Genomic DNA, 17,403 nt, shown 5'->3' on the forward strand with positions numbered 1-17,403 from the left:
TGCCATCATAGTGAAAAGGCCCAGCAATCAACGTGGATAATAAGGAATTTGTTTGAATAGAAAATTGTTTTGTTATTTTTTTAGTTCATTTAACAAAATTATACCAATCAATATAATACATTATATCTGTTTTTAAGAAATAATAGAATGAAAAATAATTACTTATTGTATACTTGATACTTTATTTTATCTTATGATACCATGATACATTAACACAAAAGAAAATACACGTCATAGAATCAACAATCCTTTTCTCGTCTGTGAATTATGACTCCCGAAACATTCAATAGAAATATGCATATATGTACTATTCACAGAAACGGGAAAAATATACAAGTATACCAGTAATAAATCTGGTGGTGATTTTTGAACTAAAATGATCAATGCAAATATAATCTTTTTGAAATTGTAAAGAAAACAATGTAGATTAAAGACTGGAGAGTAATTTAAGTAAATATCGATGGTACCGACATGATTTATAAAAACTTTTCGTAAATTGGGCTGATGACACAATTACCACCATACAAAGTCCTTAGTGGGGACAGTATATTACTTGGAAATATTATTTTATACACCTTTCCAATTTATATCGTCATGTTTTATGCCTCAAATAGAAAGAAGGGGGTGAAAGTACACTGCGAAAAGATTGGGTTATGAATTTTAAGGTAAAGTACTGATTTGGTCTAGTTTTGAAAGGTCAAAATCTAGTATGTCTGAAGCTGTCGAACTGAATTCAAGTCCACTTCAACATAAAGTTGTCGATATTTTGATGAAGGTTTCTATAATTTTGATATAATTTTGGCACACCACACTATCAAAATTTTATTGAGAAGAGCAGGTGCGATTTTTGTTATTTTCATTTATTGGTAACAAGAAATTCAAAAGAAATTAATTTTGTTGACGGGCCAATAATCCATTGATTAGAAACTAAGGTTCCAACTGCCTCTGGCAATGTTGAACTTAGATGACTTAATCAATTTTAAGGTCCCGTTCGGTTGTATAGATCTTCGTGTGTTATCGTCTAATATGTCCTATGCTTCCATTTGTTAGGTTGTGGGCGTTTCTAATGAAGGCAAATCCAGAAAAGTGCTCCGAAGACACAAAATCATTAAAGTGTTGTGTTTTTTATTTAGTAGCACTGGATCGATACCACATATATCTGCCTTCCATTAATTTTGTTTAAAAATCAACATTTCCTTGATCGAACAGAATTTAATATAGAAGACAACTGTTTATATTCATTTACTACATATTATGAATTGAATTAACAGTTTTGCATAATGATATATATTATACAATTTGACATTACAAATATATGTATTGCTTTTAAAGGATGTGTTTCTGTTTACCCTTGAGAGGAAATATCAGACAAAACAGAAGACATTTTTGTATACAAAGGAGAATTTTAACTTCATGTATAGGATAGACTTCCTAAAGATGACACAGGTTAACCTAGAAACAGATAATGAACGACAAATTATCAGACGTCCTTTGTTTGTTTCAAAAGATGATGTACTTCAGAAACAATTGTAAGTATTGCATTACTATCTATAATGAAAAAGTCATGATCACTTTCAGTTCTGTTTGGTTCATTAAGCTCAAAATAGGAAAGATTATGCAATCCTATAATTAAAAGAGTCTCATGCTGAATGTTTTAATTTGAAACGAGTTCTTAATATTTTGACAAATGCAAATGTTTTTTTCATTTTACAATATTGGTTAGAAAGTACAATAGAGATTTTAATTGACTCTACAACTACTTTTACATTTCATTATAGTATTGGCAAGATAGAACATATTTAATCTAAACAGATTTTCTTTTTCGATAGTTTATGTTTTGACAGGCCTTTTCTGCCTTTTTTAAAATGCCCGTTCAACACAGGTCATCTTTTTGAGGGTATAAAAAATATAGTGAATTCTATTTTCTATTCGTTTTTTTCTCTGTGCTGAGTGTTCTTGTGTTTGTTTGTACTGTCACGTAGTGTTGTCATTTTAACTGCAAGTTTAACATTGCCATAAAAGCGGGAGGTTTGGCTAGCCATTAAACCAGGTTCAACCCACCATTTCTTCATAAAATGTCTTGTACCAAATCAGGAATATGGCAGTTGTTATCACACAGTCCGTTTCTATGTATGTTGGCGTTTGCTTTAGTTGTAGTTCAGTGTTTCTGTTGTTCCGTTGTTTTCCTCTGATAGTTGATGTGTTTCCCTCGGTTTTAGTTTATTACCCGAATTTGTTTTTGCTTGATCGAAATATGACTATTGAACAGCGGTATACTACTGTTGCCTTTATTTAGTATGATTAGTTCTCAGGGTAGATTCTGAAATATTTATTACCTTTGTTAACTACATCATGTACATTTTGAGTGAGTGACAAATGTAGCTGTAAGCCAATCAAACCATGAAATAAGTTACGTATGAATGTCTATAACACCACTGTTTCAGATTTAAATTCACCCATAAAGTAATTTTGTTTGTCTGCTTAAAGCCTGGTTTCTTTTGTCCGTGTTGATGTCTTAGATAAATGTGTTTTGTAGTTACTACCTTTATATCTTCTTACACTTTTAAAGCATACCTCAGCTTAATGGAGACAACTCTTACAAATTCATCAAATAGCAGTCCCAAAAATCTGCATTAAATTTTGTTTTTAGTCCAAGGAGTATACCATTTCCTGCAGCTATGAGCACAGTCAAACCTGTTCATTTCTATAACTGGGACTGTGCACATGACTTTGAACTGGTAGAACTTGATACGACTGGCAAAGAATACAGGGAAGTGTTGAATTCACTTCATGACACCATGGATCCAGTTCGATTTGAGTTCAAGCTTATATATCGAATTCAAAATAGAAAACTATGGAGCGAATATGACATGTAAGTTTACAATGATTTCGATGGTGTTAAACAAAAGATAGTGGTCAACATGTCAAGTGCAGATGGGTTTGAATGAGTCAGTCTTCTAATACATGAGGGACATTCCCTCTCTAGAAATACATTATTCCAATATGATGATTGAATCAGTAATGGGTTTTCTGTTATCATTTTCAAAACTTAATTATAAAGATATGTTAATAACATTGAAAGTACCAACAGATGCGCATTTCGACAATTAATTTCTCTTCGGTGATGCTCGAGGCCATAATAATTTTTGAAATCCCAATCTTAATACAAACGTTAAAAAGCTGATCAAAACAAAAGGGACAAAGTATAGCCAAAGGAATCAGAGCTTTGCATGAGGTAGATGTATTTTTGTCAATTTTAAAATGATTTCCAAAATTTTAAAACGGCAAAGTTAAATCAAAGGTTAAAGGTAAATTACAAAAATAATAAGGATGAAGCATGAAAGAGGTTATCTATTTAAATGATAGAAGTGATGTGCTGTATATACTTAAAATATCGTTTAATGTTGTTTCTTATCCAAACGTCCTGACAGATGAATAATTGCTGAGTAAGTACAAATGTATATATTGATGGGAGTCGCTGATATATTTTCATTATAAATCAATTTCCTCAATATGGATTGAAATCTTTTCCTGTGCACAATTTTTATACTAAAGTGGTGATTTATTGAGTTTGTGAATAATAACATAAAAACTGACCAACAAATGTTTTGGCACGATAAACAGTGGGGATTTTTTTTTTCTTTAATGAATGTTAAATACCATGTAGTCATTGATGTTGTTAATTCATAAATAAAATGATGGTCCATTCTGTATGCTATGGTTGTCTTTTAAATCTGACTCTGGATATCACATCAACATTCAAATTCTTACTTTTGTACATGTCGAACTCAGTGACCAATAACAATGCATTCATAACTTCTTTTAACGATTGATGTAGCGAAGTATGACGACTTCTATAAAAACGTACCTAATATTTCATTTATGTTTTTAAGACAAACGCAATAAAACTCCGAATATGTGTTTATTAATCAAATTCAAGGTCCAGTGGCAAATACTTCATAAATATCAAACAACAAACTAAAAATATATATGACATATAATAGGTAAAGTGGGTCGATAAGGATGAAAGGGGAATTTGGACGTACTGGTTAACGAGGAAATGTTGCATACGGGCACAAGTTTTGTTTGCAAAGGTTCAACGGCGGACTGATAGAGCTGTTAAAGTGTACTCTAATTTGAATAGAGCCTGACACTTCCCGTACACAAAGTACTAGATTTATTGTTCTTATTCCAACCATTTGTGGTTGTGCATACGTTTTTTAACATCTCACTCAGCCTAACGATCTACCACCTTGCGGCATCCTATCCCTAAATAATGACTGGGACGTTTCTCCATAAATCCGTCTGCCCATGGGAAATACATTTTTACGTCTGCACAGTCTCTTCAACCTCCCCCACCAGCAATTATTTAATTATATAAATAGGTATAACATTGATTTTATCATGTGAATAAATATCCCATTATTGGTACAAAGATGTCTTCTTAATTTGAAATTGAATATAATTTTGACAGCTACATGTAGGACAATGCTATGAATCACTTCAAAGACGACTTCCTAAACTTTTGGATCTTTTAGATAGATCTTATCTATTAGAAATGTCTTTAACCATACTAATATTTACAAAGTAGTTGCTAAGGATAATAAAATTGTTTTCAAAACATATGTCACTCTGACATATATTTCAAATTACATAGACTTATATATATATATTCCAGCTCCTGTCGGGGAGGAAGTAAAGAATCAAATCATCTCTAACATTGTTAGGTTGATTTTCTAGGAACTTTGAATATATCAGTTTGACATTTGAATTATGTTTTCGTTATTAGGTGTCGTAGAGTCATTACAATCTGTGTAATAACGTTATCAAGAAAGCAAAGTAACCTGTGAAGAAAAAAAAAGATTCCTTTTGATCTATATTTTATTACTTTATCTATGTTTTGTTTGTAAGTGAAAATAAATTTCTATTTAAAAAATACTGAATAATCTAATGTGTTTAAATATGTTTTACACCGACTTATTTGGTGAACGTCTTTTAATGTGATATCATTAAGTATTGCTGTCTTTTAGCTGGCATCGGGTAGATTATGGTGCTACTGAATGCTCTTTAGCTTTCAGATTGGCATTGACATGATGATTCTGATCACAAAAAGTGTTCCGCGTCCCATTTTAAAAGTCTGGCGTCTTTCGTGAGTTTTTACAACCACTGGTTTGACGTCGTAGCTGGTGAACGTTTCATCTCAACGGTATCAGCATCCCAATAATAGATAGTATAATATTTATAGATTTAAATGATATTTGCATGTGGTGTTGATTGACTTAAACTCGTTTATTTACAGCAAGAAGAACCATATGTTAGCCGATGCTGAACAAGGTGGTAATGGTAAAACTATCAATGACAGGAATTTATTTCACGGTACTGATTCTTTGAATACCTGCCGAGGTATTTGTACTAATAATTTTGACTTCAGAACAAGTGGTCGAAATGCGACTGTATATGGTGAAGGTTCGTATTTTGCTGTCCGTGCTAGAACGAGCCATACATATACACAAGCAGATTTGCCTACAGACATTCGATTTATGTTTAGAGCCAAAATCTTGGTAGGACAGTTTACCGCAGGTAATCCTTCCCTTCGTCGACCTCCAGAAATTCCTGGGCAGGTTCATAAGTTGTATGATTCTTGTGTGGATGACGTTCAAGATCCAAAAATATTTGTTGTGTTTGATAGAAATCAGTGCTACCCTGATTACCTGATTCTGTACACTGACAAAGAGACAATGCGTCCTGTGGAAAAACCCGATGCGGCTCCAAATAACACTGAAAATCCATTAAATGGTGTTGATCCATTAGTTCATCGTAATCAAGCAGGAAGTTCAACTTCTAAAACAATGCAAAGATCCCTTCAGTCGTCTCCTGGTCATGCTCAAAGTTCCCCAGTAGTTGCAATAGCACGTTTCATTGAGGGTCGAAAGAGAAAAGATGATAATTGTGTTCTGCAGTAAACAAAACTTCTGAGATTCATTTTGCCATGATGGAATGATATATTTTGATGGGAGATTTGTTCAAGTTGCATGTATAATCATATTGTTCTTTTCCAATGAAATATAATTGCCTATCACTGTTACGTGTATAAGAGATTCGCTTACATCCATATAATGTATGTGCCATTTTCTTGTGAAAAAAGCTTGCCTGATATTTCATATATATATATGTGTGTTTATTTTTAAGTTTTAAAGTCAAATTTTATGATATATTTGTAAACATGATCTGACTCCTTGGAAAGCAGTCAATGTGTTTACTTTTTGTCTAAACTGGATGCTGAAAAACTATTTTGATGCTGTATTTGTTACCAGGGTATGGTAGTTCACTCACTTTTGCTGTTCCTATTTAGCAGTTTTGGTTAGACCACAAGGAGAAAATGGTGAACTACTAAGTCCATTCATTTTAAGAATCTATTCAGTTTTGAATTAGAAAGGAAAGATTTACATGTTTGTTCCATTCATTTTATTAATCGTTTCAAATTGAAAGGGAAGAGAATTTATTATTTAGAGAGTTCAATACTTTAAAAATTAGCTTGTGGTAGTTTGTGGTAATGTTTTGACCGATTATATGATTACAGGTAACTTATTTTGACAATTACTGACAATTGTGAAATCTTGTTGTTCGTTGCCGTTGTATTCATTAGATTAGTTTGTTTGTATTCATTAGATTAGTTTGTTTTTTGTTTATTCATTATTAACTTCACATAAAACTATAGCTGTCCTTAGAAATGAGGTACATCGTTCTTTATTTAAACCTAGAGGTTTTTAAAATCTTTTCATTTTTATGAAAGATTGTATTATATATAATCATATTTATTGCTCTGATCCCGTAAAGTAATGATTTTTTGCAACTTTTTTAATCATTTTGATAACATCCATGTTATGTGTATGTACTCTTTTTTAATGTTGTCTTATTGTTATATTTTTATTCTTTAAATCATATGTTTAAAATCAAAATATATTATTTATCTGTAAACATGATTAATTTCTTTGACAGTAGTATCTGTGTTTACTATTTTTATCTAAACTTGTCAAGAAACATAAATTTGTATTAATATACTTGATACTTGGCTGTCAAATATTAAAATTTTAACTGCCATTCATAATGCTTGAATGGTCATATGACAGATATTTTATAAATGTTACAAACTTTGCTAAATAATCATGGTTACTTTCAGTTGGGAAAGTCACTTGTAAATTAATATTAGTCATGAACAGTCAGTTGAAGGTATTTTTTAAAGATATTTTCTTACATTAAATTCAATTCTATTCAGATATTTTGCATTCAGACAATCCAGGACTGTTCAATATTCGTTTTCAGTTAATTTAGTTTATTGTTGAGTGATAACTTGAAGTCAATTAAAAACAATACTTGAATGGTCTAAAAATAGACTCAACAGATGTTAATTGGCTGTAAGCGAATGGTCTGAATAGTTTGGAACATACCCAAATGGATAAGTCTGAAAATTGATTGAAGGACTGAACATGACTTCTCTAAGACCTGTTCAACTAAAATTGTCCATATTTTAGTTCAAAATCGATTAACTAGTTACTACTTGTATTGAATTTTTCTAAGCCCTGTCACCAGTTTTTGAGAAGGGTATATATGCCATTTATTTTAAATAAATATAAATTATATAAATTGTCACAATATTATAATATGTAATCAATTGTATTCGTGTTTTTTTCACATTGTATTTAGTTGTGATAATTGGAGTTTACTACTATACATAATTTACAATATTGTTGGCTTGCTTGCTAAATTTTACAATCAATTTATTAGTTTCAATAAATTATCAATCATGTTAGTATCCTGAATTTTTTATTTTTATTCCTGATTGATGACATTATTTGACATACGTGTTTACATATACAGCTTGAAATTCTAGTGACTGTAATTAAAACAAAAAGATCACTTTCGAATTATTTCCATCACCGGAAAAGTTCGTCAATTATGCGCGCCTTTATGACGTCATTTCCCAGATAGAGGGGATCGCCTGTATCCCTGCACTATTAAAGTTCATCAAGCGTCTTCGTGATCGTCATTATACAGGATTAACTAGAAATAATGTTTGTTCCGTAATCTGTGTATAAAATACGTAGGCTCAGTTAACTCAACCTTTCAAATTTCCAATTTTTGCCTTCCAAGGCATACATTTACATGCACAGTCATTTCTGTGTAAATCTTGTAATGCACTTGTAAACATATAAAATGGTAAACAAATCTGCAAGATAGCAGCACATGTTCCTACAGTTTCTAAATTTCAGTGCAATTTTACTATAAACATTATGGTATTTTTGTTTGTGGTAAAAACAAAAGCTGCAGTGTTTGCAGTAAGGTTGTATACGTTATATCAAGGCTTCCAGTTAACTAATTGTATGCAGGCAAAACTGTAGATCTGCAGCAAATATTTCAGTTCTGCAAGGTTACATATCGCTAAAACCTAGTTTCTAGAATCGGAATACCGGTGTCGCTCACCTGCATCTACATCAATGGCCACTTTTTAGTAAAAATCATCATTAAAAGGCAATAACTCCAATAACGAGTCGACTGAAGATTTCGGTCATTTGGGTTATTTGTGGATCATGTTTTGCTGATCATTTGTGCTATTTAAAGTTTCTATATATACATCTATTTTAGTTTTCAACACGACGGGTGACACAAGTGGAGCAGGATCTGCTTACTTTTCGGGGCACCTGAGATCACCACCAGTTTTTGGTGGGGTTTGTTTTGCTCAGTCTTTAGTTTTCTATGTTGTGTTTTGTGTACTGTTATTTGTCTGTTGGTATTTTCCTTTTTCATTTATGGCATTGTCAGTTTATTTTCGACTTATGAGTTCGAATTTCCCCATTGGTATCTTTCGTCTCTCTTTTCAAGATATTAGGCAAAAATGGGAAAAAATGTGAAAAATTGTCATTAACTTGCAATAACTTTAATAAGGCGTCGACAAACGATTTTGGTAATGAGACTTATTTGAAGATCTTGTCTTGATGATCATTTTAACTATTTAAAGTGCCTGGCTATCTATTACTATTTTCGAGATAATAGACAAACAATTTTAAAAACTGGTAAAATTGGCAAAGCTCCTAAATGAACAATAGGTAGAGCTCAACATTCTTCTGTCAGATATTCTCTATTTATAGTTGTTTTCAAAATAATAGGAAAAACTTACATTTTACCTCTATGTTCTATTTAAGACATGTCGGCCATCTTGGTTTGCAGGCGGGGTCATCGGACACATTTTTGTAAACTAAAAACCCCAGTGATGATTTTGGCCAAGTTTGGTTAAATTTGGCCTAGTAGTTTCAGAGACGATTTTTGTAAAAGTTAACAGACTACTCCGGAAGGCGGATGCCAAGTGATGAGAATAGTGTTCAATAATATTTTAACGCAAACATTCATTCAGAGTTCAAGAAGAGACGAGAATATGGGTGCCTACTACAATATGATGAAATGTCATTGAATTGGGAAAGAAAGGTAATTTTTATTCAAAGATTCTATCAATTTGTTTCTAAAATGTTCCAATGATTTTGGGAATATGAATGCAGGCAGCCTTTCAAAATGCACACGTAGTCTGTTTATCAGCTGGCATTGAAAAAAAAGAGTAAAAACCGTTCTGAATAAATGAACTAAGAGACATGAAGTGATATGCATCACACAAAGTTTATAATGAAACCAATGTGTTTGGTCAGGATGTGATTTGGAAATACTCGATTGTTCCAGCTGCAAATAATGACGGTGATATGGAAATGCTGATGTCCGTCCGTATGTAAAAAATTACAAGCTTTTTTAAGAATATCATGGACGGGTTTAAAAAAAGGTCGCCAATCTTGTATATACGAGGATGAGGAAGGTTTTCCTAAATGTCCTCAGTCACGACTTGTTCATGTCCCTTACATGAAATAAGGTTAAAATAGCAATGCCTAGGCAGGAGAGAAAACAATGGAAGAATCTGATGCATGACTGGACCTATATTGTACCAACAAATTGTTATAGAGAGACTGCAGAATTACCATATAATTGTTGGTTATAAATAAATAAATAAATGTCTTGAGCAATGACGATTCTTTGAAATTTCGTTGATTATATATTTATATATATATATAGTTATTGTTGGTAAGTGTAGTGCTCATAAAATTACAGAATTGCCTGTGGATGTTTCATAACCGAGGGTACAAGTTATAAGCCTGGTATCTTTGATGAGTTTTTACAACTGGGTCGATGCCACTGCTGGTGGACGTACATAATAGTTCAACTACTGTATCAGTCCTCTGTCAACACTGAAGTTGTGAGTTTGAACCCCGCATGTGCATTCGACTCCAATCTTAATTTTATTAGGACAGTCAGTTATCCTGCCCAAGGTCGGTGGTTCTCTCCAGGCACTCTGGTGACCTTCACAAAGAAAAACAGACCACCAAGAAATAGCCATTGTGTTGAAAGTGCAGTTAAACACAAAACATCAATAATTTAATCAATCAATATTTAAATGTTTGATTGTGCATGGCAGGTGTACCTATTTGGAGTTCATGTGATTGCATGAGGTGTTTTTCATTGTCGGTATATACAAAAGAAACTCACAATAGATACAAGGATTAAAATTTTGTATGCCAGACATGTGTCTAGAAGTATAAAAAAAAGAAATGAATGAAGAAATCTGACAAAATGCAGCCAATGGTAAAAAGCAGGGTACATCCATTTCATGTTCTTGACTTAGACAAACATGTAAATATAATGCTGCACATTAAACACCAACTTACTGATCAATTATTAAGAACATGAATATGAATGAAACGTATATTACTTGATACTTAGCAACCATTCAGCTATCAATTAATAATTTAACCGTATTATATTATTTTTCATTCAAATAAATTAGAACACCCAATTATACAATTTTATTAATTAGCCAATAGAACAAATAAACAGAACAAAATATATACTGTGATCACATACAAAAAAAAATCTTTTTAACATTAAGCAATTTTAGGAATATGGCTTTTAAACTACAAAACAGATATCATTTTTACATATTCTATATTAATACATTGTTTATTATATAAATTATATTCAAAATCAAGCAGGAGAGCAAGGATAACGCAAATTTTTCTCCTGTTTTTCAGCAAACTTAAAATAAAGTTTATCTTTTTCAACAATATATATATTTTGTAATTATCTTGCAATTTAAAGTAAATTCAAAATATTTCTTTCTTTCACTCCACTGGCTTTGTTTCTCAAAGAAAATGCAATTACATGGATACAGACTGCAGACTGTAAAGTTGACAACAAAATTATGTGAGGTTAATAGTAATCTAAACACTACTTTTGGCTTACTGTTACAGAGTACACCAAGATGATATTGGCAAAGTTACCAAACTACACAGTGTACTGTAAATTCAGAAATTTTAGCATGCATTTATTATTGTAATGTTGAACAATTATTTACAAAAACGTGAGATTAATAATTGTGATTTCTAGAAATGTTGCATACACACATTGCTATCAAAATTGAAATGTAAGTTTATATTTTGGCAAAACTAATCCTTTTGCAATTTTCACAATAATAAAAACCTTGCAAAATATCTGAGTTTACAGTATCTGTGCAAATCAATTTGTATTGTAATATGGTTGATTACCATATAACTAATCAATTTGTACTGATTGCTGGCCTTGAGTTATAAAAGTAAATACGTTTCTTAAGGTGAAAAGTCACATTGGGTTTCAAAGGTATAATTAATCTTATTGAAACAAAAAATTTAAAGCTACTCATACATCTATTGAATAATATTGTAAACAAAAGTTTAATGAAAATCTGTATATGCAAGTTTTAACATTCACAAACAAAACTGAACAATACAAATTATTCTTTTCTTAAAATGGCACAGTCATTATCTTGTAAAATGTAAGTTCATGAAATTGCACAACCTTTGCTTTCCTAAAATTAACAAATGTAAGATACAACAAATATAATGGCACTGTCTCACTAGGTCTTAGAAGATATGGCACAAGCTACCCTGTAAATGAAGCTTACAAATTACTGGTTCATTAAGAGGGTATCAACAAGAATATTATAGAAACAAACAACTCAAAAGTCATCCTTACAAAATGAATGAAAAATAATTGTTATCTCTTCAAAAGAGTTAGCACAATAAATATGCTATATATGTGAAACTGTACAAGACTGAAAGGCCTGATCTTAGAAACAGGCAACATATTACCTTCTAATTCAAATTCATATTTTTTTTCTATTATTTAAAATAACCTTTCAACACAGGTTCTACAGTGATCTCTACTCCTTCAACTTTCATTTGATACCTCAATTACCAACATATTCTAATTATTTACAGCTATACGTAGCAACTATTTTGCTTAAAACATGTACTTTATTTCTGACTGCGCCCAAACTGATGTTTCTTTACCTACAGGCTAATGTATGTATAATTTATGATACTAAAATCAATTATCCACAATAAATACACTTTTTCGGCAATAGACAAAAATTGATGAACAAGAAAAAGATTGAATCCTATGTATTCCTAGCTATAACAATCAGCAATATGGCTTAAATACCTAAACTAGATTTTAAAAAAGCTTTTAAATTCTTTACTAAAAGATAAATGTATGACCATTGTAAGTATTTAAATATAATGTAAGGCCATCCAAAGTAATCTCTGTTTCCCTAATAGATCTTTAATTTTGAATTGATGTAAGAACTTTTTATTTGAAAAATGTTATGCTGAAGCAATAAGTTTATTCTTATGACATTGCATCACATGAAAAGCCGTCATTATTTATTCACAGAAAAAGATTCCTAGCCTATATCTTATTCATTTACTTTCAAACTTCGGTAGACTTGCAATTAAATCAAATAGAAATTAACAAGAAGATGCAAGCATCATCATGCTAAGTCCTTCCCTTTCTTCTTATTCAAAGTATCAGAAGCAGGAGGAAGGCATCTGACAGATGCGAAAAGTGCTCACACAATACAACTCATCACTGCAAAGCTGCTCACCTAATATGAAGTTCTTCTGTACAGTAATTCTAGAGAAAAGTTATGACGAAACTATTTGTTGAAAAAAACAAATGGAAGAACAAACATATGGACAATGTGATTCTTAGTAAACAAACAAAAAGTCTAAGGACATTTAAGTGTTAGAACACCAATTCACCACTCCAATTTAGAACATATGTTAAAATAGCCCTACTCCGACAAAAAATAGTGCTTTTGATGTCAATGTTTACTTTTGCAGAAATGAAACTTTTGGTGGACGAGAAATATATTTAGACCAATTCGAGCCAAAATTTATTTGTCCATGATTTTCCATTAAACATTGGGGATAAATGCCCGCCATAGTAAACTTATGTGAGATTTCCAGAAAACTAAGGGTTATTTTTAGAAGCAGTTGACTTCCAAACAGTACTGTTTCACTACAAGACTTTATTGACAGAAAATTGGCATAAAGAAAGATGATGCATGTACAATTCAGGATATGCCTGGTTTCTATGAAATTAACTTAAGGCAAACTATTTAGATAGCTGTGAAAATTGAAAAAAAAGGTCACAAAAATTATAGAAAAAAGTCACAGTTAATTTATTTCTTATCATTTTAATGTGAAATAAAAAAAAAAATTGTTGAAATAATATCTTTTAATGAACAAAAATATTGTACATGTTGTATAGTGCAGGAAATTGTTTTTTGCATAATTAAAGGAATAATGATAACATTTTAATCATACAAAGGATAAATTTATAGTCACCTGATGAAGCCAGATTGTTTACTTAACAATAAGTTGAACATCATTTTTTGTTAACAAAGTTGTATAATGTTTAACTATTCAAGAAAAATACAAAAAGACTTTTAAAAATTAGTCTGTTGCCTATGAAAGAAAAATTAGCTTCAAATTTAACTGCAACTTATTGTCAGGTGTCTTTTATCTGTGCCTTTTGTTCTGTGACTTTTTGTCATCGTACTTTCTGTGCTACTTTCTTCCAATATACATGTAGCCTCACTCCTAGAGTGGGAGAATAAATATCAATGTTTGTTGATGCAGCACTTTTCTTGTACACCATAATTATTTCCACAAACGAAAACAAAAGGGAAAATTCTTGTTCTGATTGTCTTGAAAATCTTTCTCCAGCACAGAGAAACATTTTTTTACAAATGGTCATACATTCAAATTTACAATTTGCTCCAAAAATATACATATATTGAAAAAGCAACAAATGTCTATCTATGCATTTTTATAAATATATTCATTTTGATGAATCAAGAATAGAATTCTCAAATTCTACCAAGATTTTAACAATTCCTTAGGTTCATACTTTTATTGTATGTGTGTAAAATATAAGATATTATGTGATGCCAAGATAATAAAAGCATCTTTCAGAGGTAACACAATGTTTAAGATTCTTTTTAATTCTATTGGTCTAGGACCACTTATTTTGACTTTTTATAAGCCTTTTTAGGAATACTCAGTTGCCATTAGGTTACAAACAGTTTCTTTTGAGAGGTGGTATATTCAAATTTGTTGTGCATCTATTAAATTATTTTACATTTTCTAATTTGCTCCAAAACCATCAAAAATATTGACATTAATAACGTGAAAATTTTAATGCAATTTGACCATATGTGTTGACAATTCCATTTTTTAATGGACAATGTTAAAGAATTTGTGATAGATTAACAATCTCAGCATTAGAACAGGGTTAACTTTATTGTATTTGAATACTTTTGTTGCCAATAGTGAATTAACAGTCCACATATCACCAAAAACACTCAATTAGTGACACAGAAATCACAGATTGGCATGGGTTATTTTTTCCAATACAACAGTTATTCCTTACATAAATAATTTGTTTATTTGCATTTATATGTTAAACACCAATTCCACATACTTTTGAAAAAGTTAACAATATAATAAACAAGTGTACTAAATTTCAAGTAAATGTGACCACAATTTTGTGGGAATCTACCTTAACTTAATTTCTGACATAAAACGGGATGGACAGAAAAGAAGACAAGCTGGAAAGATCGTGTTCTATTAAAAAAAATATTTTAAAAAAAATACTGCAATTTCAGAAATCAATGTGTACATTTAATGATTTATTATTGCAATTTTTTTAAATGGCAAAAACAGCAATATTATTGCGATTTCAGAAAAAGCTGCATACAGATATTTGCATCAAATATCAGAAAGTAAGTTCTTATTATTGCGATTTTCATCCAACTGCATTATTCCCATTAATGAAAACCTCTCAATAATTTCTGAATTTGCAGTACTTACAGTTAAAAGTTAGCTCTAATCATTTTTTATATCATGTGACATTTAATTTGCATAATAAAATGCATTAAAATAACACATCTTTTATTTTTTTATTTATAGTTGACATGAGGGCAGTCAAGTGTTCCTGCTCCATTTTTCTTGACCCTTACAGCCATAAATGACCCATGACCCATGTCCAAATAAGAAACTGACCTTCCTAAGCCTGCCACGTTCCTTTAAATGGAATAGTCCTTAGCATCATGGAAGTCCTTCATAGTATCAATAATAAAAAAATAAATAAGGAGATGTGGTATACATATGATTGATAATGATTCAACTATCCAACAAAAGACCAATGGAAAAGATTTTAAATGTCCCATTTCTTGAAGCAAGATTTAGGCCATACATATTTTGATATTGTAACATACTTTTACTTTATCATTTGATTTCAATGATATGGAAAAGGATTGATATTGCATATCAGTTCACCACACAACATCCCTACATACAACTGAATAACTAAGGGCAAGGGAAAATTACAGTTCTTTATCTCAAATTACAGAGTTCTTACAGAATTTTGGATTATTGGACATTTTGACTGTTACTGTTAGTTTCTGAGTCCAAAATTCATTTTCATCAGTCCAATCCTATGATTCTTTTGAAAACTTCACTCACTTTTGTCAGACATTTGGACTGACAATGAAGCAACAGACATTTTCAAATTTTTATCATTCAAATGATCCAGACCGACAATTTTTAAGAAATGAGTCATTTATGAAAAAATTCATTTCAATATTTTATAGGTACATTTAAATTTGAATGTCATAATATTGTCTGAAACAGAATATTCTTTCTGTCATAATAATTTATCTATAACAAACAAAATTTAGCTGTAACCATGATAACATGAAATTCCATTATTATAAAACAATTAACTTTAACAAAGAGTAAACATATTTACTCCTGTCAAAAATTTCAAATCATGTTTTACCAGACGATACACATAGGATTTCATTCATGATTTGGGATGATTCTACATGAGATTTAATCTACATTATTTCATGTTTTTCATTGACCTAAAATGTACATATATATCAAAATTAGGATAGGAACAGTGAATTTATTTATAAAACATGAAAACAAAATCCTTCACTAAATTATGTCTAATTCTAGACATTTGTTTACTGAAGAACACATTTTTCCTCTTTCCTCTTACTATGCTCATTTAAACGTGCTCTGAAAGCTGCTGGGGATTCTTCTGCACTTCCAGCAAACGCCTGGGGGAAACTTTGCATTGTGGGAGAAGTTGGGCTTCCTAATTGATGTGGATAAACTAATGGGTCTCCTCCATAAGATGAAATGCTAGAGATACTTGAAGCAGCAATGGTTTGATCCACTGGAGGTAATGTCTCTCTGTCAGTGTACATAATCAGGTATTCAGGATAACACTGATTTCTGTCGAAGACAACAAAGATTTGAGGATCCTGATCTTTATCCACACAGGAATCATATAACTTATGTACCTGTCCAGGAATTTCTGGAGGTCGACGGAGGGAGGGATTACCTGCTGTAAACTGCCCAACCAAGACTTTGGCTCTAAACATGAAACGGATGTCTGTAGGTAGGTCTGCCTTTGTGTAACTATGGCTCATTTTAGCACGAACAGCAAAGTAGGAACCTTCCCCATAAAGAGTAGCATTGCGACCACTGGTTCTGAAGTCAAAATTATTGGTACAAATACCACGGCATGTATCCAAGGAATCTGTGCCATGGAATAAATCTCTCTCATCAATAATTTGACCACGACCATCTTGTTCAGCATCAGCTAACATGAGCTTCTTCTTTCTGAGGTATAAACAAAATATATTAGTTGTTAAATTCCCATATACATGTTATTGAAATGGCATAGTTAGAATTTAATACTGTGTATATTGACTTTTTTGTGTAGGGTTTGCTGTTTGGTCGTATGAAGGGCAGTCACATCTTCAAGGTTTTATTGCTCACATTAAACAGCCAAATGTTCAATGCTATTGGACAGTGAAATGTTTGAATAGGGTAAATATTCCTGTTAAATCCGTACTGCAACCATAGTGAAAATTAAGCACACAAGAAACATTCTCAATATACAGTATATCTTTTT

At 31.3% G+C, this 17,403-nt stretch overlaps 3 protein-coding genes across 3 annotated transcripts in view; 2 read left to right on the forward strand and 1 right to left on the reverse strand.

Moving 5' to 3' along the window:
* The window catches only part of LOC127720282 (uncharacterized), a 53,922-nt gene extending 47,347 nt beyond the window's left edge, over positions 1-6,575 (forward strand). Inside the window, exon 7 of the mRNA XM_052226794.1 lies at positions 5,300-6,575. Coding sequence (XP_052082754.1) covers positions 5,300-5,963 — 664 coding nt within the window. The 3' untranslated portion in view covers positions 5,964-6,575. The remainder of the gene's footprint in view (positions 1-5,299) is intronic.
* The window catches only part of LOC127720280 (uncharacterized), a 123,714-nt gene that overhangs the window by 18,670 nt on the left and 87,641 nt on the right, over positions 1-17,403 (forward strand). The gene's annotated exons all lie outside the window — the stretch shown is intronic.
* The window catches only part of LOC127720281 (uncharacterized), a 45,921-nt gene continuing 39,401 nt past the window's right edge, over positions 10,884-17,403 (reverse strand). Inside the window, exon 12 of the mRNA XM_052226792.1 lies at positions 10,884-17,108. Within this exon, the coding sequence (XP_052082752.1) occupies positions 16,445-17,108 (664 nt within the window). The 3' untranslated portion in view covers positions 10,884-16,444. The remainder of the gene's footprint in view (positions 17,109-17,403) is intronic.

The sequence above is a fragment of the Mytilus californianus genome, unplaced genomic scaffold (assembly GCF_021869535.1).
Source record: "Mytilus californianus isolate M0D057914Y unplaced genomic scaffold, xbMytCali1.0.p SCAF_11, whole genome shotgun sequence".
Lineage (NCBI taxonomy): Eukaryota > Metazoa > Mollusca > Bivalvia > Mytilida > Mytilidae > Mytilus > Mytilus californianus.